Raw genomic sequence first — 26,291 nt, 5'->3', positions numbered from 1 at the left:
TCCACTATTGGTGGTACCGTCCATCTTTGTAATGAGGGATTCCTCAAAATGATAGCGCCTAGCAATGCGTTTGGAAATAGCAGGGGCTCGTTTGAGCAAGGGAAACCCTTCATCATTTTGGTAGGCTTGCTAGTACCAAAAAAGGAATATGAGTCTCCGCTACCTCTGCCGGTGTAACCTCAAGATTTAAGGTTTCCCGGACAGACACAACTAGTGCTTCCATCAACGCTTCTTGTGCTATGGTGGAGGCAGAAGCGTCCTCCTCACTGTCTGAGGAGACCGTACCTGAGACAACAACCCCAGAAAAGGGGCTGCAATGACCAGCTCAGAATCCGTATCTGAAGTATCAGATGACATAGGGGTAGGCGGGGGTCGCTCTTCTTGACCCCTGTCCCTGACAGGCTACCTCCACCCGGGATACCAAAGACTCCAAAACTGCTGATAATGCATCATCACAAATGGGGTACTGGAGGGTCCTGCGGCCACCCCGAGGGGATACATGTGTGTCAGGGTTCATGTAACAAGACACTTGCCAGCAAACACAAAAAAATTAATGGCAAGAAAAAAAACATTTTTCCTTTTTTTTTTTAAAATTAGTCCCCCAGCGCAATAGCGCCCCTCAGTCTACCTGCTTGGACCCCTCAGAAAGAGAGAGAGAGAGAGAGAGAGAGAGAGACCCCAAGGCTCACCTGATGCACAGAAGTTTGTTATCAACTTGCTTCCAGCACTGTCTGTTACAGACAGGAAGTCTTTGGCTTGCTTTCCCTGGGCCAAGGAGGCGGCTCCGCCCCTTTACACGCCCTCCGGCGCCTCCCAATTACTCCACGAGGTGTTTGGTCACCTCAAACATGGCCGCCCCCATGCTGGAGACACGAGGCTACGCAAATATGGCGGCCTCGTGCGATCTGTAAGAAAAAATGGCGGCGGTCTGTATAGGATAGCGGCGGCTTGCAAGCTAGCAGCGGCCTGCGGGAGGTGTGCATTCGGCCTGTGCGGCCTACGGGAATGCCTCGGCCTGCGGGAGGTGTCCTCGGCCTGCGGGAGGCTGTGCGGCCTGTGGAAGTGACCGGCTTTCTGGAGGGATAGCGATCTGTGGCTGCAGTACTCAGGCATAGGCATCAGCCTGTGTACACACTATGACAGGTAGGATACCTCTATCCTCATGGTAATGCCTTTTAGTAGTCTGCCACTGACTTCAGTCACCCTTACAGTCATATAGTGACTTTAGATCGTCAGCTCCCAAACCAAGCCTCCTGGTTTCTATTCACAAAATCACACTCAAAATTGGGGGATCTGTGACCTGTTATAGGATAGAGGGGAGACCCAGAAACTGAGTGTCCGACCATCCCAGAGAGGGGCCCGCGTCCACCAACAAACCCGACAGGGGGAGAGGGGGAACATTCTACTCACCAAACCGGAACCAGGCGGGCGCCAACTCCTGACAGAACCCCTCCACCGGGGTGGGGGGGCTGTCGACTAATACGGACGCCGTGACTCTGCTGGTCATTGGCGTCCAGGCGAGACGTTTAACTCGCAGGGTCAGTCCCCGTCCAGTGGGACTATGTCGCGGCCGACCCAGTGCGGAGCTATGGCCTGCACGCGCTCGTAGGCTGAACTGGGGTGACTACTGGATCTCAACATCCAGCCCGTCGCCCAGTTTCAGCGTACTTGCTTGAAGATCTCACAGGAACACTGGAGAAAAAAAGCTGTCTAAAAAAGTATTTCTAAAAAAAAATCCTGCCAGGACCGAAGATCCTAGCAAGGAATCTAGGTCCTTACTCCTAACTAGACAGAAAAAAACTGATTTGCTGTAGCAGGAAGTGAGAGGATATACCCTCTGGGACTGCCCCTAGGGTGTGGCCAGAACGTTTTCTTTCCTGTCTAGTCCCACTCCTGTAGAGGGCAGTATAACCCGAGTTGATATTAATCAAGGAGGACTGCGTCTGTCAATGAGCGACAGAGAAATGTAGATTAACCACTTTAACACTGCTCACTGTGCTGCTACTGCGGCACAGTGGCTCGTTATCGTCTGGCGACGTAGACCTACGTCACCAGACATTCCCCTCTCTCCATGGCGGCGCGCGCTGTATTCAATCAGGGAAGAGCGGCGATGATCACTGCTGCTCTTCCCTGATCGTCGGGGGTCGAGTGAGGAAATCCGCCCGCTTGTGTAAACAAAGCGGGCGGATCTCCTAAGTGACAGGCAGGGTCAGATTGCAGGATTCAGCATAGCTGAACCTGCGATCTGTGCCTGTGCCACATAGTCCCCTCCCCCCACACACGTTAGTAAGCACCAGGCATACATTAACCCCTTTATCACCAATTAAAGTTAACCCCTTCCCTGCCAGTGTCATTTTTACAGTAACAGTGCATATTTATAGAACTGATTACTGTAGTAATGTCACTGGTACCCCCAAAAGTGTCAAAAATGTCAGTCAAGGGTCCGATCTGTCCGCCGCAATGTCGCAGTCCCGCAAAAAAAAAAAAAAAAAAAAAAAAAAAAAAAAAAAAAAAAAAGCAGATCGCCGCCATTACTAGTTAAAAAAAAAATAACCAATAAAAATGACAAATTTCCAGTAGTTAGTAGCTGCGATAACTTTTGCGCAAACCAATCAAAATACGCTTATTGCAATTTTTTTTACCAAAAATATGTAGCAGAAAACAAATTGGCCTAAATGTTAAAAAAATGTTGATTTTTACATTTTTTGGGGGGAATTTTTATATAAAAAAATTTGAAAAATAGTTATTTTTTTCAAAATTTTCGCTCTTTTTTTGTTTATAGCGCAAAAAGTATAAATTGCACAGGTGATCAAATACCACCAAAAGAAAGCTGTATTTGTGGGGAAAAAAAAGAGCGTCAATTTAATTTGGGTACAGCGTTGCACGACCGCGCAATTGTCCGTTAACGCAGTGCCGAATCGCAAAATATAGCCTGGTCAGGAATGGGGTAAAATCTTCCGGTCTTAAAGCGGTTAAAAATACGCTCATTGAGAATTTTTTTGTCAAAGACATGTAGCTAAATACATTTTGGCCTAAATATATGACAAAAATTGAATATATTGGATATTTTTTAACTGTCAAAAGTAGAAAAATATTATTATTTTTTCAAAATTGTCGCATTTAATATCGCAAAAAAAAAAAAAAAAAAAAGAAAAAAAACGCAGAGATGATCAAATACCACCAAAAGAAAGCTCTGTTTGTGGGAAAAAAAGGACGTACATTTTGTTTGGCTACGGCGTTGCATGACCATGCAATTGTCAGTTAAAGTCGCACAGTGCCGAATCGCAAAAAAGTGGCCCAGACGTAAGACAGCAAAATCCTCCGGTGGTAAAGTGGTTAACACATTAAATTGCAAAAATTATGTGGATGCCTATTGGGCGTTTTTAATCAAGGGTACTAAAAATGCTTCCCAACCTTCTAGGCTCTTTTCTGCTCTGGCAGGACTGTGCCCTTTTTGTGAGATAAGCTACCAAGGTCTTTTTGGACCTTGCTTTGTATGAAGGCTCTTTTGACTGAATGGGAATAAGTGCCTAAAGAAACACTCCAAAATCTTGTGGAAAACTCCCAGGAGAGAGGGGGCAGTTAAAAATGCAAAGGGGGAGGGAGGGGGTCCTGTTTACACTAATGGCCAATGGTTTAGTTTGGGAGAGCCAACAATTTTATACAGATGTGCTAATCATTTGGCCATATAACATTTATAGTGTGTGGGTTCCTTTACCTGTTCCCAGGCCAATTCTTATTCCTCCCAAAAAGTGATTTGACAGCCTGTTATGGTCCCACACTGTGAGCTCCACACAAGCCTCCCTCAGGTCTTCTTCCTTGAAACCATCATAAACCATTGTGTGATTGAAAATTGGACTAGGCGTCTTATCCACTGTGCGCGTTTTCTGACGACTTTTCCTGCTTGTGTCAGGAAGTACCGTGCTGGAAAAGAGTTAAAAAAAAAACAAAAAAAAAAAAAACACAAATTAATTGAATCCCTTATATTTATATATCTCACAGCTTACTTTACCAAAACTTTAGATTTACTTTTGGAATAGGAACTTTGTTCCTATAAGCTACTTTATATAAATGTTTTAGCTAAAATTTTTAAATTTTAGGCCCCATGCATATTGGCTACCTGTGTTAAATATAGAACAAGTGATCTGAGAAATCTAAAACCACAACATTTTTGCTTCTCAGATCACCTTTCCTTGCGTTTTGCAGCCTAACGCCTCATGCACACCAGTTTATTGTAAATACCGTTTCTCCTGACATGAGAAAATCCGCAGTAAAAACTCATTTAAGCTGCTTTTTTTGCAATGCAGTCAGGTCTAGTTTAGCAGCGTTTGGTGTTTAGGTGTTAAAATTCTGGCCAATAAAATAATTTTATTCTGGCTATGGAAATGAACACTGAAGTGCTACATGCACCTAGGAGTTTTTAGCAACGTTAAGCATTTTTTGTAGTCAAAATTAGGATCTCCCTGCGTCAGCCAGTGCTGGCTGCAGGGGAAAGCATTCCACAACAGCTGGTAATGACAGAAGGTGATGTCACAAGTAGGCTTACTATGGCCTGTCCATTGTTTGCACTCCCTCCTTTCTGCAGTGGCTTCTGCTGGATTTAAGGGGAGCCGATCAAGTGACTGATCATGGAGTCACCTAAAAATAGGCAAGTATATACAGTGGGGAAGATAATCATTTCACCCCCTGAAGATTTTGTACGTGTGCCTACTTAAAAAGAAAAAAAAGGATCTATTTTTTTATCTTAGGTGTATTTGAAATGATAGGAGCAGAATATCAACCAAAATACAGAAAAAAGTACATGATACAAATGATATACAGTAATCCCCCGCTCCATCGCGGTTCAGTTTTTGTGGTCCCGGTAACTCGCGCTATTTTAATTAGGACCCATTAATTCGGATATCGCGGTCCCGGTAATTCACGCTATTCTAATTAGGACCCATTAATTCGGATATCGCGGTAATATTTCGCCATTTCGCGGTTATGTAGCGGTGAATGAGAGAATCAGAGCGAGGCTGTGGTGGAACGCATGCCTCGCTCGTGGACCGCACCGAGCGCGGTGACGTTAGAGGGGGCGGTAACGCGATTCGGAGCATGTGCAGATGTGCTCCGTGCTCCTTTGCCAACCACAAGCAAGAATGCCTGCAAGAATGCCACCCAAACGCCCATCATCTAAGGCTAAGGCTTCTGGTGAGCCAAAACAGAAGAGGAAGTTCCTTACAATTCAGGAGAAGGTGAAACTTCTTGATATGATAAAGGAAGGACAGAGTTATGCTGCTGTAGCCCGCCATTATGGTATGAATGAGTCAACGATTCGATACATCAAAAAGGATGACAAGAATATCAGGGCAACTACTGCACTGTCCATAAACCAAGCTGCAAAAAGAGTTGTTTCTTCCCGCAATAAAACCATTGTTAGGATGGAAACTGCATTGGCCATTTGGATCCAAGATTGCAGAAAAAAAAGCATCACATTGGATGGTAACATCATCAGGACACAGGCAAAGAAGCTGTACGACACTTTTGCCAATCAAGGAGACTCTGAAGAAGGCTCTGCCGCAGCCGAACAGTCAGACAACAACAATCCTGATCAGCCTTCTACTTCTAGTACAGGTACATCTTCATCAGGAGACTTTTCTGCCAGCAGGGGGTGGTTTGACCGCTTCCAGAAACGCTATCAGTTGAAGAGTGTTTCATTGCAAGGTGAAGCTGCATCTGCCGACAAAGAAGCTGCTGAAAGGTACACCAATGAGACCTTCAAGAGTTTCATCGAGGAGGGTGGGTACAAACCAGAGCAAGTCTTTAATATGGATGAGACCGGCTTGTTCTGGAAGAGAATGCCCAAACGGACCTACATCATGAAGGAGGAAGCCCGAGCCCCTGGATTCAAGGCTTATAAGGACAGAGTAATCTTGGTTATGTGTGGAAATGCTGCTGGGTTTATGATCAAGCCAGCCCTGATCTACAAGGCCAAGAACCCCAGAGCATTGAAGCATAAAAACAAGAACCAGCTACCAGTCTATTGTATGCATAACCCTAAGGCTTGGATGACTAAACGCCTCACAACTGAGTGGTTCCATAATTGTTTCATCCCAGCCGTCAAGGTCTACCTTGCCGAACTTGGCCTTGATTTTAAAGTGCTTCTGCTGATGGATAATGCAGGAGGCCACGCCATGGATCTATCGTACGAAGGAGTGCAAGTTGAGTTCCTTCCACCCAACACCACGTCTTTAATTCAGCCTATGGACCAGGGTGCGATACGAGCATTCAAGGCGCTGTACACTCGCAACTCCTTGAATCATCTTGTTGAATCCATGAACAATGATGATAATTTCAATTTGAAGAACTACTGGCGTAATTACACCATTGCAACTTGTCTGGAGAACATACAAAAGGCCCTCAAGGAGATGAAGGAGACCCTGCATGCCTGTTGGAAGAAGCTTTGGCCAGAAATTATTCATGAATATGAAGGGTTCTCTCCTGACGAAGTTCATCATTCAGCTGTGGACAAATCAATTAGGCTGGCGAAGTTGCTAGGAGGTGAAGGTTTTCAGGATATGACCCAGGACGATGTCAATGACCTAATTGAAACCCATTCAGCTCCACTAACCGATGAGGATCTGACAGAACTCACCAAGTCAGCGAGTGAGGAGGAAATGGAGGAACATGAGGGGGAGGAAGAGGATGAAGGCTTGTCAATTGAGTGCCTTGGCAGGGTCATGCGTACGGCCAATGACCTGAAACAGATGTTAGCTGATTGGGATCCTGACATGGTTCGTTCACTGCAGTTCCAAAACAGCATTGATGGAGCCATTCAGGTGTACAAGAACCTCCTCGCCCAAAAGAAGAAACACGCCCAGCAACTGCCTATAACTATGTTCATCACAAAACAGAAGAAGGCCACATCCACCCCAAGTACCTCCACAGGCACCTCTGATGTAGAAGTGGAGGTCATGGAGCAGCAAGAAGACGACCCACCTACACCAAAAGAAGCGCCTGCTGAACCTGCGCCTTCAAAAGGACAGTAGCTGCTCTTATTTGCTGCTTATCGTCATCTTCTTTTCTGCTGAGTACAGTACAGTACAGTACAAATACTGTACAGTACTCTTATTTACTACTGCACAGTATACAGTACTGTACTGTTAGCACAATAGTTTTGTGTTTTTACAATGCTCTTGCTCTCTCTCTATACAGTACTGTACAGTACTCTTTTTTTACTACTGTACAGTACACAGTACTGTACTGTTAGCACAATACAGTACAGTAGTTGTGTTTTTACAATGCTCTTGCTCTCTCTCTCTCTCTATACTGTACACTACAGTACAGTTGTACAGTATTTTTTTACTACTGTACAGTATACAGTACTGTACTGTTAGCACAATAGTTTTGTGTTTTTACAATGCTCTTGCTCTCTCTCTATCTTTTATGTGTTTTTATTGCTTAAAAGTTTGTTTAAAGACCTTTAAATGCTATTAAAAAGTTAACAAAACATGCCTAGGGTGTATTTAAATAGGGTCTTTCTATTTCGCGATGGAGGGGGGATTACTGTAAATGGAGTTGCAGTTCAGTGAGTAAAAGAACTATGTGATCCCCAAGCAAAACATGACTTAGTACTTGGAGAAACCCTTGTTGGCAAGCACCGAGGTAAGACATTCTAGCTGCTAACTTTTACATTTCTTCAGACGGAGCCTGGAGCTCCTCTTTAAAGTAGACTTCTAGATTTAGTTGAAATAGTTTTCTTCTGACGGAGCCTGGAGCTCCTCTTTAAAGTAGACTTCTAGATTTAGTTGAAATAGTTTGTTTGGACAAAGTTGGTTCAAACCAACTATTTACGTCACTAACAGATGCAGAAGCTGCGTGCACTGCGTAAACTGAATGTAGCCTCAGATACAGTATACGGTGCTGTGTTCCGGAAGTGTCTGAATCTAAAGGCTGTGAGTAGGCAGCTAGGGGATAGATGCAGATACCAAAGCATAGGCCTTCTGCATACAGAACAGGTGCCAGCTCCTGTCTGAACGAGGCCTTAAAATAACACCTGGATTTAAAAAACACACATTTATGGATATTAATACTGGACGTATACCTGCAATAATTACTCTTATTGTCTACCCAGAGTTCAGCTTAAAATAGAGCATGAACATACAGCAAAATCAGATGTTGACCACACAGTTATAGGAAAGTATGGCTTACCATTTAACAAAGGAGTTGATTTTGTTTTCCCGCAGCATTGGCAGCTGTAGACACTCTCTGATCCAGATGTAGACCTCCCCAGTTAGGTTTGGCTTTGTCACTGGTCCTGAATACAGGAGAAAACAAATTATTAATGGGGTGTGCCAGATTATACGGTCATTTTAAAACAATACAAAAATAGTAGGCTAATAGTCTGTAAGGTATTTCGTAGCTAGGCAAGAATACAAGTCGAAGGCCCCTTTATTGTTACCTGCAGCCTTCTGCTAAGGTACAAACCTTTCTAAAGATTTCAAGGTCACTTAAAATGTAGAAATACAGACCTTTCATAAACAATATGGCCAAAATAATGCATGCGTCCCTTCAGATGACGGAGTTCTGATGTTTCCACTGAAGAGTGCAGGTAATGATACAGCATACAAAACATTTTAAACAATTATGTGCTTCCAAAATTACGGTAACAGTTTGGTGAAGGTCACTTTTCTGTTCCAGCATGACTATGCACAAAGCCAGCTCCATAATGACATGGTGTGAAGAGTTTGTACAGGCCACTGCACTTTCTCAACACCAGAGTCATGATCTCAACCCCACTGAACACCTCCGCTGATTACACGCCAGTTCTTCTCATCCAACATCAGTTCCTAACCTCATTCTTTTGGTTGAATGGACCTAGATCCCCACAGACAACCTCCAAAGTCTTGTGGAAAACCTTCCCAGAAGAGCGGAGGTTGTTGTAGCAAACAAAGGGGCCAGCTCCATATGAATGACCATAGTTTTGAAATGGGATGTCCAACAAGCCAATACACTGTAGTTCTGTTCCACAAACTCTTGGTCATACTATGTAGTGTATGCATTTGGCAAAAACACATGGACAGGTGTTTTTGACTTTATGGCGATATAACGCAGAAGAGATCGTGCTCTGCCTAACCTGTTCCAGCTACTTGTGGCAAAAGTACCGAAGGGGCTCAGACAAATTCTATATAGCCAAAACTTTTTCCTTTTAGTTTTTGATAAAAGTAGGGAGGAAATCTTTATGATGTTAAAGCTGAACTACAGGGATGATATTTTTGTATACCCACATTGGACCAGCTTTGCACAATGCATGCTTATGTGACACCTGATTGGTCTCTGTGGAAATTGTAAATCACTGTAGAAGTCCAAAGGTGCTACAGTGAGGGCTGCAGTCTTCAGGGTGCTGTGCTGAACATTTGCCCTTCTGCAGGTCACTCACCCAACATAGCCTGCCTAGCATTCCCTGATTGGATGAGATGGAGAGGAGGGGCTGTGACATCATGCATCATGGTCTCCACCTTGTTTAATAAGAGAATGCTTTACAATCACCGAGAAGAATACAAAGACCAGGAAGACCACAGCGATCACTGTAGTAGCTCGGGCTACTGCTGTGATTTACAGCTTCCACAGAGGAAGATCAGGTATCACATTGGTAAGCTAGGTACAATCTATGTATGCAAAATAGATCATCCCTGGAGTTCAGCTTTAAAGTGTTTGTAAAGGCCGAAGGCTCTCCCAGGTCTTTCCCTCCTGATTGGGGCTGAAATTCAGCAGCAGGAGCCATTGGTTCCTGCTGCTGTCAATCACAGCCCGTGAGGGAGTGGAGGGCGGGGCTGAGCTGTGCTCTTAGTGTCTTATGGACGCAGAGAGCCAGCTCGGGAACGAGCATGCACGAGTGCAGTGGCTTGCTATGGGGGCACTCAGCAAAGGGGAGAGGCCCAGAGCACCGGAGGGAGGGAGGGAAGATCGGGGATGCTTTGTGCAAAACCGCTGCACAGAGCAGGTAAGTAGGATATGTTTGTTAATTTTTTTTGCATAACATTTTTTCCTTTACAATCACATTAAGGGAATTCCTCCTTTGAGAGTTGTCATCCATCCTTATCCCAGTGTCCCCACTGAAAAACCTTTATCTTCAAGTTTTGCTCCGGTGACAGCTGTTGGTATGTAGGCAGACCGTGCATGATAACCATAACACACAATAGTGTGCACTACCTGAATATTCTGCATTGTGAAAGTAGGTTTTTTTCCCCTTTTTTTTTTACTTTCGGCGTATTGCAAATTTAAAAAATAGCACCTGTAAAACATGCATCTAAATGCATATAAACAATGCAAAAAACAAAAACGCAGTACATTTCTGCAACACATGCACATTTGCTCATCCTAGTCTTATAAAAAAAAAAAAAAAAAAAAAAAAAAGGGCTACGAATACAGAAAATTACCTTGTGATCCTAAAAAATTTCACTGATGTTCATTGCCAGACAGAGCTCCTGATTCCTCTTAACCATTGGGTTATACTGCCCCCTATAGGAGGACACTAGGCAGGAAAAAGCTTGACACCTATCGGCAGTCCCAGGGGATATACACCCACTCTCAGCTATCCAGGTAACATGGAGCTCAACCATAAACAACTGGAGCTCACCTGAAAAAAACCCATATACCTTCAAAGAGGTTCAGGTCCCCTAAACAGCAGCCAGTAAAACTCTGCGGCCAAAAGAATCTGCAGATGCTATTACATCCACTTTAAAAAATGTTGTAAAAGTCTGCACCGACAACCAGGTGGCCGCCTTGCAAACCTACGTCACTGATGGAAGCCCAGGAGACACCAAGCGCCCTAGTGGAGTGCTCCTTGATAGGGAAAGGAGGAACCTGACCCCTGAGGTTGTAGGCCTGAACCACCATCTGACCATCTTGAAATGGTCGCAGAAGAAGAAGAAACGGACAACCCTTTGTGGGGCCCGTCCCAGAACACAAAGAGTCTGACTTCTTAAAAAAGACTCCGTAGCTGCCAGGTACAACCCAATTGCCCAGATCACATCCAAGGCATGCAAGGCAATTTCCTTAGGATGTTTGTCCTGAGACACAGCAAAGGCAACGCAATGTCTTCATTCAAATGACAGTCAGAGACCATCTTGGGTCAGCGTAAGCAGGGAAACCTCCTGAATATTTTCAAAGGGAGGCTTTTGTAGAGCGGAAAGCATCACATTATTAAGATCCCAGGGCAGCAATGGAGCCCACACTGAAGGAACCAAATGTCAGACAACCTGAAGAAAAGGTACGCACCAGGGAGCGTGAGGACAAAGTCATTGGAAAAAGACCGCCAAAACCGATACCTGGCCCTTGATGGTACTCAAAGACAATTTCTGTTGAACCCCCCCCCCCCCCCCAGTGAAGGAAGGCTAAGATCTGAGCAACCTAGAAGAAGCAAGGATGAACCCCAGGAGACTCACACCACGCAAAGTACATCTTCCACGTACGATGGTAGATCTTCCTGGAAGTAGATTTCCTAGCTTTCATCAATGTTGGAATCACCAACTCAGACTAACCTCCATCCTTCAGCACCTGGCGTTCAACATCCAAGCCGTCAAAGCCAGCGATTGTAAAGCAGGATGGAAGATCGGTCCTAGGGACAGCAGATCCTCCCTGAGAGGAAGTTCACAATTGGCGACCAGCCATACCCGATCGGCGTACCAAGACCAGCGAAGTCGGTCTGGACGGAATCCCTCCGCTTTGATCTGGCACAGGAGTCGTGGCAGAAATTTGAGAGTGCTGGAACAAACCGGTCAGCTCACCTTAGAATGCCGGCTATTTACCGAGCTGCCAGGACACTACTTGTGCCCCTTTGGTGAGTGACAGACCACAGCCATGGCATTGTCTAAATGAGTTTGTACTGGACACCCCTGAAGACGAATTATCCAATGAGTCAGACAAAGGCTGATCGCTCAGATTTCCAGAAAATTAAAATCGGCAGTCTGGAATCTGCTAGAGTCCAGATCCCCTGAGCACATCTGTACTAAGGACGCCTCCCCACCCGGACAGGCTGGCATCCGTGGTGACAACCGTCCAGTACAGGGGGAGAAAGGATTTTCCATGTCGAAGTGCAAGACAACAAAGCCACCTATAGAGACCGCAGATCCTTGTCCCATTTTACCAGAAATCGCTTTAGCAGAAATCTTCTGTGGAACTGTGAAAACAGACCGCCTCCAGGGTGGACACCATCAGGCCCAGCACCAACAAGCAAGCCCAGAGGGATGACAGTCTGCTAAACAGAAGCTGAATTGCCTCCTGCAACATCTGGAGTTTTTCCCAGAGAAAGAAACACGCTGGCTGAGGCTGAATCCAGAGTCAGACCCAGATAGTCCAGTTTTGGTGGACAGAACCAAATCAGACTCCTGATGGCTCAGAATCCATCTAAACTCCCACAGAGTTTGCAGCACAATGTCAAGTTGTTTATCAGAGCAAGCGAAGAAGCCTCTCGCAGAAGAAGATCATGCAGGTACCCCAGAACCGCGATCCCATGCTGACAAACAATGCCAGCACTGGGGCCAGTACTTATGTGAAGACCCGAGGAGCGGAGGCGAGGCCAAAGGTCCATGCCACAAACCAATAATGCTTCTCGTCCACGGCAAAATGGCGGAAGTGTTGGTGACCGGCACATATTAGAATGTGCAGGTAGGCATCCTTGATGTCGATAGAAGCGAGAAAAAAATCCTACTACCGTGTGAATGGAGTCCATGTGGAACTTCTGTACTCGCACAAACAGTTTAGCGCCTTGAGGTCGAGAATTGGACGTACCTTGCTTTCCCTCCTGGGAACTTGAAGGAGGTTTGAGTAAAAACTGAAAATGTTTCAAATTTTCAGAGGTTTGAGTAAACTCTGAAAATATTCCAAATCGGAACAATCACCCCTTGAAGGAACAAGTCTTGCACTACCCCAAAGAGACCCATAAGTGATCTGGGGACAAGTGCAGGTTGGAAGGGAAGAACCTTTCCAGAGGATAAGACCATACTCAATCTTGTAGCCTAAATGAATAACTTTGTGGACCACGTGTCCTATACAAGGGAGGTCCATGGATCCGAAAACCAGAGAAGACACCCCCCCCCCCATCCCAGATACGGGTGAGGGCACCCCTTCATGCAGAGGCAGTCTTGTCCATAGGTCTGGAAGAACCTGCTTGTGGCTTGCCAGACCAGGTCTTCTTGGAACCTCCGGTGGAGGCCCTGACTTTTGATCCCTTGTCTTAAAACCCAGAGGGACGAAAAAACCTCTTATGAGCTGAGGAGAATGGCCCACGTCTATGACAGGGGCTCCTTGTCCTTGGTAGCCTGCTGAAGAACAGTACTTCCCCCCCCCCCCCTTTAGACCCTTAACAATGTTATCCAAGGAAGCTCCAAACAGGCAATCCTTCTTAGAAGTCTGGTCCACAGACCAGTATTTCAGCCAGGTAATACGCCGAAGGACCACTGCTGATATAGACAGCCTGAAAATCAATAGAGCCGCATCCAAAGAGGCATCACGGATAAACTGTAGCCCCTGGACCAACTGATCCGGCAGCTCCATAAATCAGGAGGAAGCAGTTTCCCCTCCAGGTCCTGGTGTAAAAGTTTAGCCCCAATTTGGTCAGAGCTTGCGACACTAGGGCAATTGTAAATGCCGGCCTAAGTGCTGAACCAGCCACAGTGAACATGTGGCGGGCCAGAACCTCCACCCTCCTATCAGCTGGATATTTAAAGGCCAGGGACTCCTCAACCGAAATGAAGGTAGCTTCATTTAACCTGGAAACCGACGAGTCTACTACAGGTGGGATCGTCCACCTTTAATGCAGTTAATCCTCATAAGGACACCGTAAGCAAAAAGCGCTTAGGAACCAATGCGTTTTGGACAACCCCACTGTTTGTGGAAAAGGGAACACCCTCGCTGCTTTGGAGGGCCTGTGGGTGCCAAAGGAGCCCGGCGCCTCTGACACAGCATCAGCCGCAACCTCCATTTTTAAAGCGTCATGCACTGACACAAACAGTGCATCCACCAGCACCTTTTCATGCGCGGTTATAGGAGCAGAGGAATCATCTTCACTATCTGAAGCCCTCACTCAGGGCATGTGGACACAGACCCAGTTGGGTCTCTATATACTAAGCTTCCCCGGAAAACATAACCAGGCGAGGCCGCCCAATGTCCGATTCCGCAAAGAGGATGCCGCCCAAGGGATCACGAATGGACCACCTACTGGACCCCATAAAAAAACGAGGTCACCCTCTGTGCCCTCCATAGAGGGCATAATAGGAAATAGCCCCCTTAAAAAGGGGCCGCCCGCCGTGACATGGAGGCGCAGGCAGGGTACCCTGATGGTCCTGCAGCGCTAAAAGGGGCAGGTGACCCATGCAATAATGGTGGCAAGCCTGTAATTTAAAAAAATAAAGCGTTCACACAGCGCCACCCCTTCCAGAGGCGGCACCAAGCTGACCACAGGGCCTAGCAGGCCGCGGCCTACGTTTTTGGGGAGGCCCAGCTGCAAGTGCACAGATCCCAGCCAGGCAGATGCCCAAAGGAAGAGATGGGGCTTCAGCTAAATGCACTGGGGCCACCCCCCCCCCCCTCCTGCCAGCTTTCAACTGCTGCAGGGAGAGACACAAGACACAGGGCATCATTCCAGTAATTGCTTCTCAGACACTGGTCCCCCCCTCCCTTTTATGCCTTCTTCTGAGCCCCCCCTTACCGTGTGGCCCCCTTTCACTGTGAAGCCCCCCCCTCCCCCCTTGCACTGCTTGCTTCCCTGTCCTATAAATAAACAGATTGTAAAAGAAAATAGATTGTAAAAATGTTTAACAAAAAAGTCCATTAAAAAAAAAAAAAAAAAAAAAATTGCTAGGACCAGAGATCCCAGCAAGGAACTAGTTCCTAACTCTTGACTAGGCAGAAAAAAAAACTGAGTGCTGATAGCTGAGGGTGTATACCCCCTGGAACTGCCCATAGGCGTAGTCAAGCTTTTCCCTGCCTAGTGTCCTACTACTGTAGGGGGCAGTGTAACCCAATGGTTAAGAAGAAACAGGCGATGTGTCCATCAATGAACAAAAGAAATCAGGTGAGCTCCAAACTTCCCATAGTGCGCTGACAACACAGTGCATCTGATGCACAAAAAACCCAAGTAGTGCCAGCCCTGCTGGAGTTCTCCCCTGCTGGGCTACAGAACTCCACTTATCAACCCCCCAGCCTTCTCTCTTTTCACATGCATATATTTATCATGGGAAGTAGTTTTTGGCGATGTGCCTAGATGAGTGAGAACAGAAATCAGGTACCCTGCTGCTCCCTCCACAGCGGCTGCCTCTGGAAAACCAAATCTGGTGATTTTGCAGTGAGTAATGTTTCCCGCTACACGAACAAGGTAAAAGAAAAAAAAAATAACACTGTGACATGTTCTAGATGGGGAGGGGAGGATTGGGGAGAATTCTGGTTAACCACTATACAGTTTCTGTAGCTAAGGAAATACAATAAGAGCCGGTTAACACTGAGGCGATCCGACTTCGAGGGGCAACCTGTGAAGTCGCGGTGCACAGCGTGCACGGCACGACTTGCAGGGACTTCACATAATGGAAGTCAATGCAAGTCGCCTCCAGGTCGCCCCAAGGTGGTACAGGACCCTTTTTCTAAGTCGGAGCGACTAGTGTCTCTCCTATTAGAACGGGTCCTGTGCTAATCAATGGCGAGCGACCGAGCACGACTTGTCAGGCTGATAAGTCGCCTGACAAGTTGCGCTAGTCTGAATGGGGTCTAAGAAACGTGGCCACTCACTAAAACTAGAGGAAAGGCGGTTTAACCTTAAACTACGCAGGGGGTTCTTCACTGTGAGAGCAGTAAGGATGTGGAATTCTCTTCCGCAAACAGTGGTATCAGCAGGGAGCATCGATCGTTTCAAAAAACGATTAGATGGGCACCTTAAAGACCACAACATACAGGGGTATACAATGTACGGTTAACAGCAAACACACACACACATCATAGGTTGAACTGGATGGACTGAGGTCTTTTTTCAACCTCACTAACTATGTAACTAGGCTAGGTCATGTGAAAATTCAAGTAGCAAAATATATTAAAGCATTATTGCACAGCATTTGCATGGCCTGGCACCATCATCTTTTCACTTGCTGTACTTACCGGAAGGTGACATCGGAACATATTTTAAAGAGAGCTTCATCTCTCCCCTGTTCTCCAACCCAATACCAGCAGCCGGGGTCTGAAAGACAAAACCAAGTGCTCCGATTACATTGTTTGGGGAAAAAACAAAAAAAAAGAGCTCCCTTTATGGAGACAAAGCACTGGTTATCAAGAACACAATTTGTGGGGAGTCTGTCGCTTTTCCTTGGGAGTGCATCCGATTTCTCCCTCCAAATATATTGAAGGGTTAAAAGGGCTTGCACAGTCCAGGGATCTGTGAAAGGAAAGATAAAAAAAATCCCATCTGTCAAGCAGCAAAGGCAGTGGAGGGGGGTGCACACATGCTGCGGCTGTGATGCTTTGCTTCACACAAGCAGAAAAATAAACACCCCCTCCCTCCCCTCTCCGCTGCGTTCGTTGGGCAGCGCTGCAGCGAAGGCCGCAATGCAACCTCCAAAATGGACCTGGAGGAATAGTCTGCAGTAGCCAGAGATTAACTGAACGCAGTTGCAATGCTTTCCAGGCTCCAATTCAAACATTTTCATGATCATTGTACATTTCTTCTTTTTGTAATATAGGTGCATTTATCATTTTCCTTCTCAAAAGGTAAGTTTGATTCACAGTTCATCGTTCAAGAAGTAACCGTATGATACAACTACTGGCAATGCAGGTAAAGCAATGTAGCGACCAAAGCTTTGGCTGGCAGGACCTGTCTTTATATTTGCATTCTGTAACTTAAACTGGATACACACTATACAACTTTTGTTGGTAGATTTCCTTTAGATTTACCTTTACTATGTAGTGCACGGGCCTGCTTGGTTGCATATAAATTGAAAATTTTTAGGTCTGACCTCCTATTATATTGTTTTGGTAAATCTAAAGGAAAAATTCTTAAGAAAATTGTATAGTGTGTAACCAGCTTTAAAGTGCCAGAAGAGTGGTCAGCAGCTATCAAAGCCAATGCAGACTACATTTTTTTGCACGGTGATATCAGTCTAATATTGTAAACATGCTTACAAGAGCAACGAACATAGGCATGTCCACACCATTGTCCTACTTTTTCATTGCCCAATCACAGCCTGGGAGTGGAGAGATGGAGGAAGCCAAAAAACTTCAGAAGCCACTTTCTCCAGAATGCCCATAAAATGGAAAAGTATGCTTTTGGGGAGGATGCGCCTCTAGGAATACACATGCGGGCTTCCTTAGATTTTAATTTTTGTAGAATATGGGGTATACATGAATATGGAAAATAAGTGAAGCCACTAATGTGACTGTTAAGCAGCAGCCAGTAAAGTTGCATTTAATTAGATTGGTGATGTCAGTCCAAGCTAGAGACACGTTAGGTTTTGGAAGATTTTGTGATTCCTGTACGAGTCAGAGAAGCATTGCGCGGTAGAGACTCCCCCAACTTACGCGTGGTTCTAGCTGATACCATTTCCTCTGTGTGTTACTCCAGTCCCACGTCCCTAAATTTAGGTTGACTTCACCCAGGAAGCTGTTCCGGCCCAGTGCATCATGGTGCCACACCGACAGGTTCAGAGTTTGTGCCAGAAGAGACTGCTTGGGAATCTTATACTGAAGAGGAAAAAAAGTAATTTAGTAATTTCAGTAACATATGTACAAATCCCTAAATCTATGCGCCAAGCAATTTGAGATGTACAGATTTCCCAATAGGGACATAAACCGATAATAAAACTAAAACATTTTTGCAGTGGGCATTAAGGCCTCTTTTACATGGGTGGCTGGGGGGGGGGGGGGGGGGTAAAAATAGAAATAGACAGGTGCCACATTTTACTGTCCCTGACCGCCAAGCCACAAGTTAACATGGATACCCTAGTATGCAATGCTGTGATTGTGGTGCAACATTTATACAATAGGTTGCATTTGTGAGGCAGTAGAAAGGGTTGGTAGAGAGTGTGTGTAGATGAGCCCTTAAAGTAAATGATTGAGAAAAAAAAAAATCTCTCTGCAATACATACAGTTTCCCATGCTTTATCTCTTCAAATTTTGCAAGTACAGGAGAACAGTCCTAATCCCAATCCCAACTCCTATATTGCTGTATATCGCTTTTAACGCTCCATTAAAATCCCAAGCAGTGTGGTCATCCCTTCAGGATTTCTCTTCTCTGTCGACTACAGAACACATCTCTTCCCTAGGTTATGGTGATGAGGAGGGGGGCAGGTGTTTTGGAGTAATAATAGAGTAATAACAATGCCCTCCACAGATAAAATACAGTCAATTAGCATTGTCACCCAAGACATGAAGTGTGTTTCAAAAGAAAGCTACCTTTCAATTTTTTTTTTTTTGTGTGTTCTGTAGTACTTTGACCAATCTTCCTATGCATGGTCTAAGGATTGCTGCAAGGTCAGACAGGACAATGCTCCTCCCTCCACAACCTGTCCGACAACGCAGCTAGCAAGGAGACGGCTGCTTTAACATTTTTTCATCTCCAAGCCCTTGCCTGTAACATTTTAGGCGATCAGCTCCATCCTCCTGCATTCCATCCGCAAGTCCATGTAGCTGGACCAATAAAAGGGAAAAGTAAAAACCTATATTATATATACATATACACACATATATATATGTATGTATGTATGTGCCAATATTTTCGTACATTTAAAAAAAATTTTTTTTTCTTTGACAGGTACTTTTGTGGAGGGATCTGGGGGTCTAAAAGACCCCAAACCCCTCCTCTGCACTTAAAAGCATTCAAAACGCCCAAGTTTGGTTGTTTTGAATGTTGTCATTTTTTTGATTCTGGCAACAGTACCCGGAAGTGATGTCATGACATCACTTCCGGGTTTTTGCATGGAGACCAGATAAGAGCCGAATGCGGCCTTGATCGTGTTTTTGGCGGCCGTGCTGGTGGCGAGAGGGGGGGTCGTCCCCTCTCGCTCCTTGTAATGACAGCCGAGCGGCTTCTCAGCCGCATCAGTTGTCATTACAAGACAGCCGACCGCCGGTACCGGGGTGATGCCTCTAGCTGCAGGCATCACTCCGGTACAAGCACTTTCCCGAAATATCGGCAATATTGGTCACCTTGGTGGCCGATTCCGATATATCGGGGAAAGTGCAGATCGGCCCCTCGATATATCAGCTTTGCCAATAATCGGTCGATCCCTAATACACACACATACACACACACACGGTCCTATGTCTCGGTCAAGTACAACATGCGATTTGTCCCCTGGGAAACAGAGCACATGAATAAAAATGTAAGAGTTTTGGTTTTCTCTGCTGCCAATACACTCCATTTCCTAGCAACCCCCCCAAATAAAGAACCTGCTGAACATGCACAGTGTGGTGCACACTACCATCATGCAGAAGAGTGATGTCTAGTGCTGGGACATTGCAAGTGCAGGGATTGTGCAGGGATTGTATCACTGCCCCCCCCCCCCCCCATATCAGAAAGAGAAAGCTTGCCGCGAAGATGTGGCTTTGTATTAGTAAGGGAGAGTATGGCGTTATCACTGAAGACGAATACAAAAAAGGTAAGGGTGAAGTCACACATTGTACGGTGACTGCATCGTAAAACGTCTGTCACAGCAAGGAAACACACAAATTAATGGTTTCCTGTGTGTCCCATTAACACTGCAATGCAACCTCGAACTGCGCTGCAGCGTGCGAAGATAAAAACGCAGCCATTCTGCATTTTATCGCAGCACATTGTACAGCAGCGCAGTGCATTGTACTGCTGTACAGCGACATGAATGAAGTGTACTATTCTACACTTCAAATAGAATTCAGGGAGAGAAAAGAAAAAAAAGGCGCAAAGTGATGCACTGAATTGAGTGCCAGAATGGGCAGCTACAAGGCGGAGGAAACCGCGGTTTACCTCTCAGACATCGCTTCGTCATGTGTGTGAACCAGCCCTGAGTATGCTATAATTGTACATGCATACTGTGCATATTCTTGCAATGGATCCCCCGCCCACCTCATCTTCCCTGTTCTGTTTCACTTCTAAGGCTATAGACTGAAGTATATAAAAGGGAGAGGTGTGAGTTTGGCCAGGGCACCGGTTGCAGAAGGGTGATCGACTTCCTGATTAATTCTGGCAGCGGTCACCCCTTTAGTAAAGATTTTTTTTATCACCACTATAGCATGTATATTTAAGTTGTATGTAAAAAGGCAACAGATTCTGTATGTAAAATAAAACAAAAAATAAATAAAAACCCACCAAAAAAAAAAAAAAAAAAAAAACACCAAAAAAAAGAAACCCACCCAAAAAAAAACAACAACACGACACAAAGTATCACAGAGAAATGTAGCACCAACCCTAGAGTACATTTTTTCATTTTGGATAAAGTGGGGAAGGGTTAGAGCCACAGGCTTTTCACCTGGAAGCCTCTAGCAGAAGAGGGATTTCAGCCAAGTATTTTTTCCTGCAGGTGGCACTATAGCCCCAATGATAAAATGTCAGCTGGGTTCTTCAAAGAATGAAATAGAAAAACTTAATCCTTTTCATTCTGGATAAAACAAGAAACGGTAGGAACCACTGTATGTGCACATCTCACTTTGCGCTGGGACTAGTTAGAACCTTCCATTTTGTTTTTAAATGACACTTTGGGGTCTAGATGTATAAACCGTTCGCCGATCGATTTTGACACAGATTAGCTCGGCTACAGCACAAATTGGCGTATTCTGTGTTATGTAACTATTTAATATGATTGAAGCATTAGCTAGTGGGCAAAAAAAGGTAAACCTAAAATAAAATAAGGTCAGCGCCTTTATATCAAATTAAAGCAGCAGCTTGCAAACAGTGTGAATATGCAAACACCAACATAACATATAAAATAAGGTTGCAGCGCTAAAAAAGTGATATAAAGTGACAAATGAGCCAAACAATGATGTGAATAAAGGTTATATATGACAATCCAGTCCATTACAACACATAAAGTCCTTTAAATAAATCCACAAATGTGCGGATATTCAGTGCCAATATCATTTAAACAGACACTCCTCCACCAAGATAAGACTGCGCACCCACCAGACCGATTTGCTGCCTTATTAGGACAGCGAATGCGTTTTAGTGTAGTATCAGGTCTTGAGCAAAGCCAGATATATGCAAAAAAAAAAAAAAAAAGGTATTTGATTTGGGAAAAAAAAAGAATATTGCCTACTAGATGCTTTAGTCATACGAGAGTTCTAGACCACAGAATACAGCAAGTTTCCTTGTAACTGAGCCAATATTGATCCTATCCCCCCCCCCCCCCCAAACATTCTTTCCATGACTTCCCTATCTAGTGTCTCCATTTCTTGTATAATTATCGCAGAGGTAGAAAGTGAAGGAAAATCTCCCCCGTGGAGTTAGACTGGAGAAAAGGCCTGGCAAAACTTGACACTGTCTTTTTTTTTTAACTAAAGACTAATAAAAATTATTTGGCTGGAGTTGGGGTTTAATCTTCTATAAGCCTCCAATGTTTGGTAATGTATAAATACGATAAAAAAAAAAAGATATGCTAAATAAAGCTTTGGAAGAGGTTGCCATCATCCTTGCAGTAATAGACAAATGATGGAAATTCCCTTTGTGTAGGACTTTAACACGGCAACCAAACATATGCCACCATAGAATTATTTATCAAAAATAAAAATGTTATTGTTCATAGTAAAAAAAAATACCTCACATGAGGCTCAAACATGTTAAAAACATAAATTGAGGACATTTTGCATTACAGCACAATTGCTTAAACGGTGGTGATACCCAATACCAGATAAAACACAATGGTCTCAGACAGTTTGAATATGGAGAAAGACGTTCCGAGAGGACTTAACCATTCTTGACACCATATGGGACAACACACCAGTCTCTATACCCAGACTCTATATATAGATAGTCTCCGAAGACAGCCAATTAGGCGGAAACGCGTCAGACAGGAGGCGTGCCGTCACCACGTCGCTGGGGATCCGGACTGCAGCCGGACCCTAGTCATACAGGAATTCCTTACGCTTTTCTACCGCATATTTCATGTAAGTGCAATTTCATTTTGAATAAAGTTTACACTAAGGATAATGCACTATAGCAGTCATTCCTTTTTACATGTCATGCTGGAACGATACGATCCTTCCCACCGCTTACTGTAGGCGGCTACCAGTGTCACCGGAATATAGGACCCATCTGCCTGTGAGCAGCGCAATAGTATTCGGTGTCCATATCCACCAGAGGCTGATAAGGACCAATTGGATACAGAGACAGACCCGTCCAAGAGGGATGCAATTACGCATGTTATCTATATCCATCTGGTAAGAAGCCCAGCAGGCTATTTTATACGCACGGTGGGGAGCACCTTTTGATTTTGGAGCACCAGGGATTGTTTGTTTCCTTTAAGGAGAGCACTTATTTTATTCCGTCCGGTAAGGAGGAATTCTAACAGGTGGAGGGAATTCAAGTCACGTATTACTTTTGAACACCATCCATCACCAACCACATCACCGAAAATCGTTTCAATATAGACACATTAGTGTCTTGGGACTTCTTCTCACACATATTTATATGTTACAGTTTTGCACCTTAATTGTATATATTTGAGGCTGCACATCATTCATTTGCATTTTTGCACATAGTTTAGATATAGCGCACCACCAATTACACGCATATATAGACACATACCATATGGGACAACACACCAGTCTCTATACCCAGACTCTATATATAGACAGACATACCATATGGGACAACACACCAGTCTCTATACCCAGACTCTATAAATAGACATACCATATGGGACAACACACCAGTCTCTATACCCAGATTATATATAGACATACCATATGGGACAACACACCAGTCTCTATACCCAGACTCTATATATAGACATACCATATGGGACAACACACCAGTCTCTATACCCAGACTATATATAGACATACCATATGGGACAACACACCAGTCTCTATACCCAGACTCTATATATAGACATACCATATGGGACAACACACCAGTCTCTATACCCAGACTATATATAGACATACCATAAGGGACAACACACCAGTCTCTATACCCAGACTCTATATATAGACATACCATATGGGACAACACACCAGTCTCTATACCCAGACTCTATATATATATATATATATATATATATATATATATATAGACATACCATATGGGACAACACACCAGTCTCTATACCCAGACTCTATATATAGACAGACATACCATATGGGACAACACACCAGTCTCTATACCCAGATTATATATAGACATACCATCAGGGACAACACACCAGTCTCTATACCCAGACTCTATATATAGACATACCATATGGGACAACACACCAGTCTCTATACCCAGACCTGTGTGTTATGCAGCATTATATGGTATTGGGTATTTTAAGCAATTGTGCTTGAATGCAAATTGTCCTCAGTTAGGTTTTTGACATGTTTGAGCCAAATGTGAGGTATTTTTTACTATAAATAAATATAAAAAATTGGTTGCAGTGTAAAAGTCCCACACAGAGGAATTTCAAATCTTTTGTCAATGTATAAATACTTGCCCTCAGTATTTCGTTGTAAACCGGGTTCAGCGTCTTCTTCTTCACGGCAGTTTTTCTTTTACCCATCTTCGCCTTTTCTGGGAGCAAATAGGCCTTCACATATCTATACGGAAGATAAATGTACATGCTGGAATAAGTACTTTGGAAGTGGCAAGTTAAAGGTTAGGGAACAAGGCCAGGAATATTATTTCTTAGGAAGCCCAACATTCATTGTTACTATTAAAATTTGTGAATGCATCTTAGCACCTCAAAAGGCATATCCATACATTTTATACACTGGCTAAAAACGTGCCTGATCTTTTTAATCTATAAATTTGTCCCGGGTACTTAAAGTGTTACGAAACCCACAACAGTAAAAATCAGTCTGTATATGCAGTAAAGCATGCTCATTATGCTCACTGTGGAACCTAAGGGGTTAATCCTCCGCATAGTGTAAAAAGGCTGATTCTGTCTTCTCTGATCTCCCCCTTCTTTTACTGTCCCCAATCAATCGCCTGATAGTAGAGTCATAGGAGGCACTCTGCACATGCTCCATTTAAAATGGTAAAGCTATCAGCGCTTCTAATGGTCAATTTGGTGTGTATTGTTAGAGAGTTTTTTTATTCTTGGGAGGGTGCATGTGATCGGCACAGGGCCAATCAGCACTGTCCAGTTAGAGGGTCAGGGGTTATGCAGCCTGATAGGACAGTAAGAGAATGAAAACTCCTCCTACAAGCTTTAACCAGACACTGATCGAAGTCACAAGACTGCTATATACTGCTAATAAAAAAAAAAAAAAAAAGGAGAAGCAGTGATTTCAAATCGCAGACTGCTACATCGGCTGTGTGGGCACCAACAGCTCATTGCCAACAGAGGTCACCACAGCGGGGACTGAGGAGGGTGTACGATATTCTCTTATTTATTTATTTTTTACAGTGGAGACTTTTTTGCGTGGGGGGGGGGGGGTTCTATAAATATATATATATTTATAGGTTATCTAAACTCCAGACCCAAGACCAACCCTTACATGTGATGGCTACATTGTCTCAAACCTGTAACTGCCACATTTGCTGGTCCAATAAAGGAAGTTGACTACTGGCAGAAACAGAATGGTTTGTCTGTATCCAAGTCTAATGGGAGTGGTTTTATAATTATCAACCAGCTGCTGCACTTGCAAGGCTCCAATGAGAAAAAGTGCAGGGTCTGCATCCCTTTAGAGGCGATTTCCTTTTGGCAGTATCACACAAAATGTTGTTGCAGGGGATGCCTGAAATCCGACTTGGGTGAGCCAATCACAAAGCAGGAAATGTTTCTGGGGGGCGTTTGTACACATTCGGTGTACAGATCACCTCTGGGTAGCCATATTGCATTTTACAGAAAATTACAGAGCTGCAGACTGAAAAAGGAAAAGTCATTTTTAATAACATTCAATTACAATATAACTTGAGTCGCAATTGTATACATTATTTTTTTTCTATTTTTTCCCCATATGAAAGAAGAGTTACCCTTTAAGTTACAAAGTTTGATTTAACTTTAATTTACTGTCCAATTGCAGGCTGAGGGACGGGGAGGTGACCAATGTATACTTCTAAAACTACAGCAGAGAAAAGTTTGGTCCCCAACTTGTCTCTGCTGCCTTATCGGGCAGCAGTGTTGGGGGTAACTAGTTACAAAGTAACGGATTACAGTAACTACATTACTTTTTTTGTTAAAGTAACGTAACTAGTTACAATACTAATATTGGTAACTACACTACTTTACTAGGCTATAGGAGGTAAACTACACTATTTTACTAGGCTATAGGAGGTAACTACACTACTTTACTAGGCTATAGGAACGCGCTTTCCTGCGTTACCCAAGCCATGCGATACAGTCGTTATTTCGAAGAATAGAGAGGGATGAAGTTTATGACTTTTTGTTGCACTTTATGTTTTATTCAGTTTTTTCAGGTTTTGTTCTCGTGTTTCCCAAAGCCTGTGTTTATACAATAAACTCTATGCAGAAAGAGTGTCATGTATCTTCTTCTACACGGTCAATTAAGAAAGAGGAAAGTAAAGTAATAAGTAGTGAAGTTACTTTTCAAATGCAGTAACTAGTAAAGTAATCTCGTTACAATTTACAAAAGTAACTAGTAACTAGTTACATTTTTTGAGTAACTACCCCAACACTGTCGGGCAGACTGTGCAGATCTCCGGACTAGACTGACCGAGATCCAATTTCTCTCAGATAAGTGATCAATTATTCTAGGTTCTATATTGAATTTTTTTTTAAAAAGTTCCATCAAGCTCCATAAAGTTTTCCACCTGAAGGCAGAGGTTTCTGCAAGGCAAATGGTGCCCCAGACGTCGTAACTATATGAAACGCGCAGGGAGGAGCGACTGCTGCTGCTATTTTGCCGGTCGGCACTATTGTTTTTAAAGGTGATGATTTCCTTGAAGTGCAATAATTTGAGCATTTAAAATCTGTTATGGATTTTATGCTATGGTGAGCCTTTTATATTTTGGAGATTACATTTAACAACATCTTCTGGACGGTTGGTTTGCATGTCGTAAGAGGATCCTCGGATGGTACTTAAAGGCCCTGGCTGAGTACATAGCTGTAAGCGTCACTGACCTTCCGTAATAGGTCTGTGCGAGCTGGTAAGCAAGCACTTTGTCTATGGTGGTGGCGGTATTTCAAGGATCACACACT

General features: G+C 44.1%; 1 protein-coding gene across 1 annotated transcript in view; it reads right to left on the bottom strand.

The window, feature by feature from the left end:
- SYTL2 (synaptotagmin like 2) overlaps positions 1 to 26,291 on the bottom strand; it is a 133,042-nt gene that overhangs the window by 3,724 nt on the left and 103,027 nt on the right. The window contains exons 16-20 of the mRNA XM_082248204.1: positions 23,622 to 23,724; positions 17,539 to 17,700; positions 16,126 to 16,204; positions 8,191 to 8,296; positions 3,719 to 3,924 (exon numbers count right to left, since the gene is read on the bottom strand). Of these exons, the coding sequence (XP_082104330.1) occupies positions 3,719 to 3,924; positions 8,191 to 8,296; positions 16,126 to 16,204; positions 17,539 to 17,700; positions 23,622 to 23,724 (656 nt within the window). The remainder of the gene's footprint in view (positions 1 to 3,718; positions 3,925 to 8,190; positions 8,297 to 16,125; positions 16,205 to 17,538; positions 17,701 to 23,621; positions 23,725 to 26,291) is intronic.

This window comes from Pelophylax lessonae, assembly GCF_965119305.1.
Source record: "Pelophylax lessonae genome assembly, chromosome: 2".
Taxonomy (NCBI): Eukaryota; Metazoa; Chordata; class Amphibia; order Anura; family Ranidae; genus Pelophylax; species Pelophylax lessonae.
Note: the sequence above shows the minus strand (reverse complement) of the source record. Positions and strands in the feature narration are given on the sequence as shown.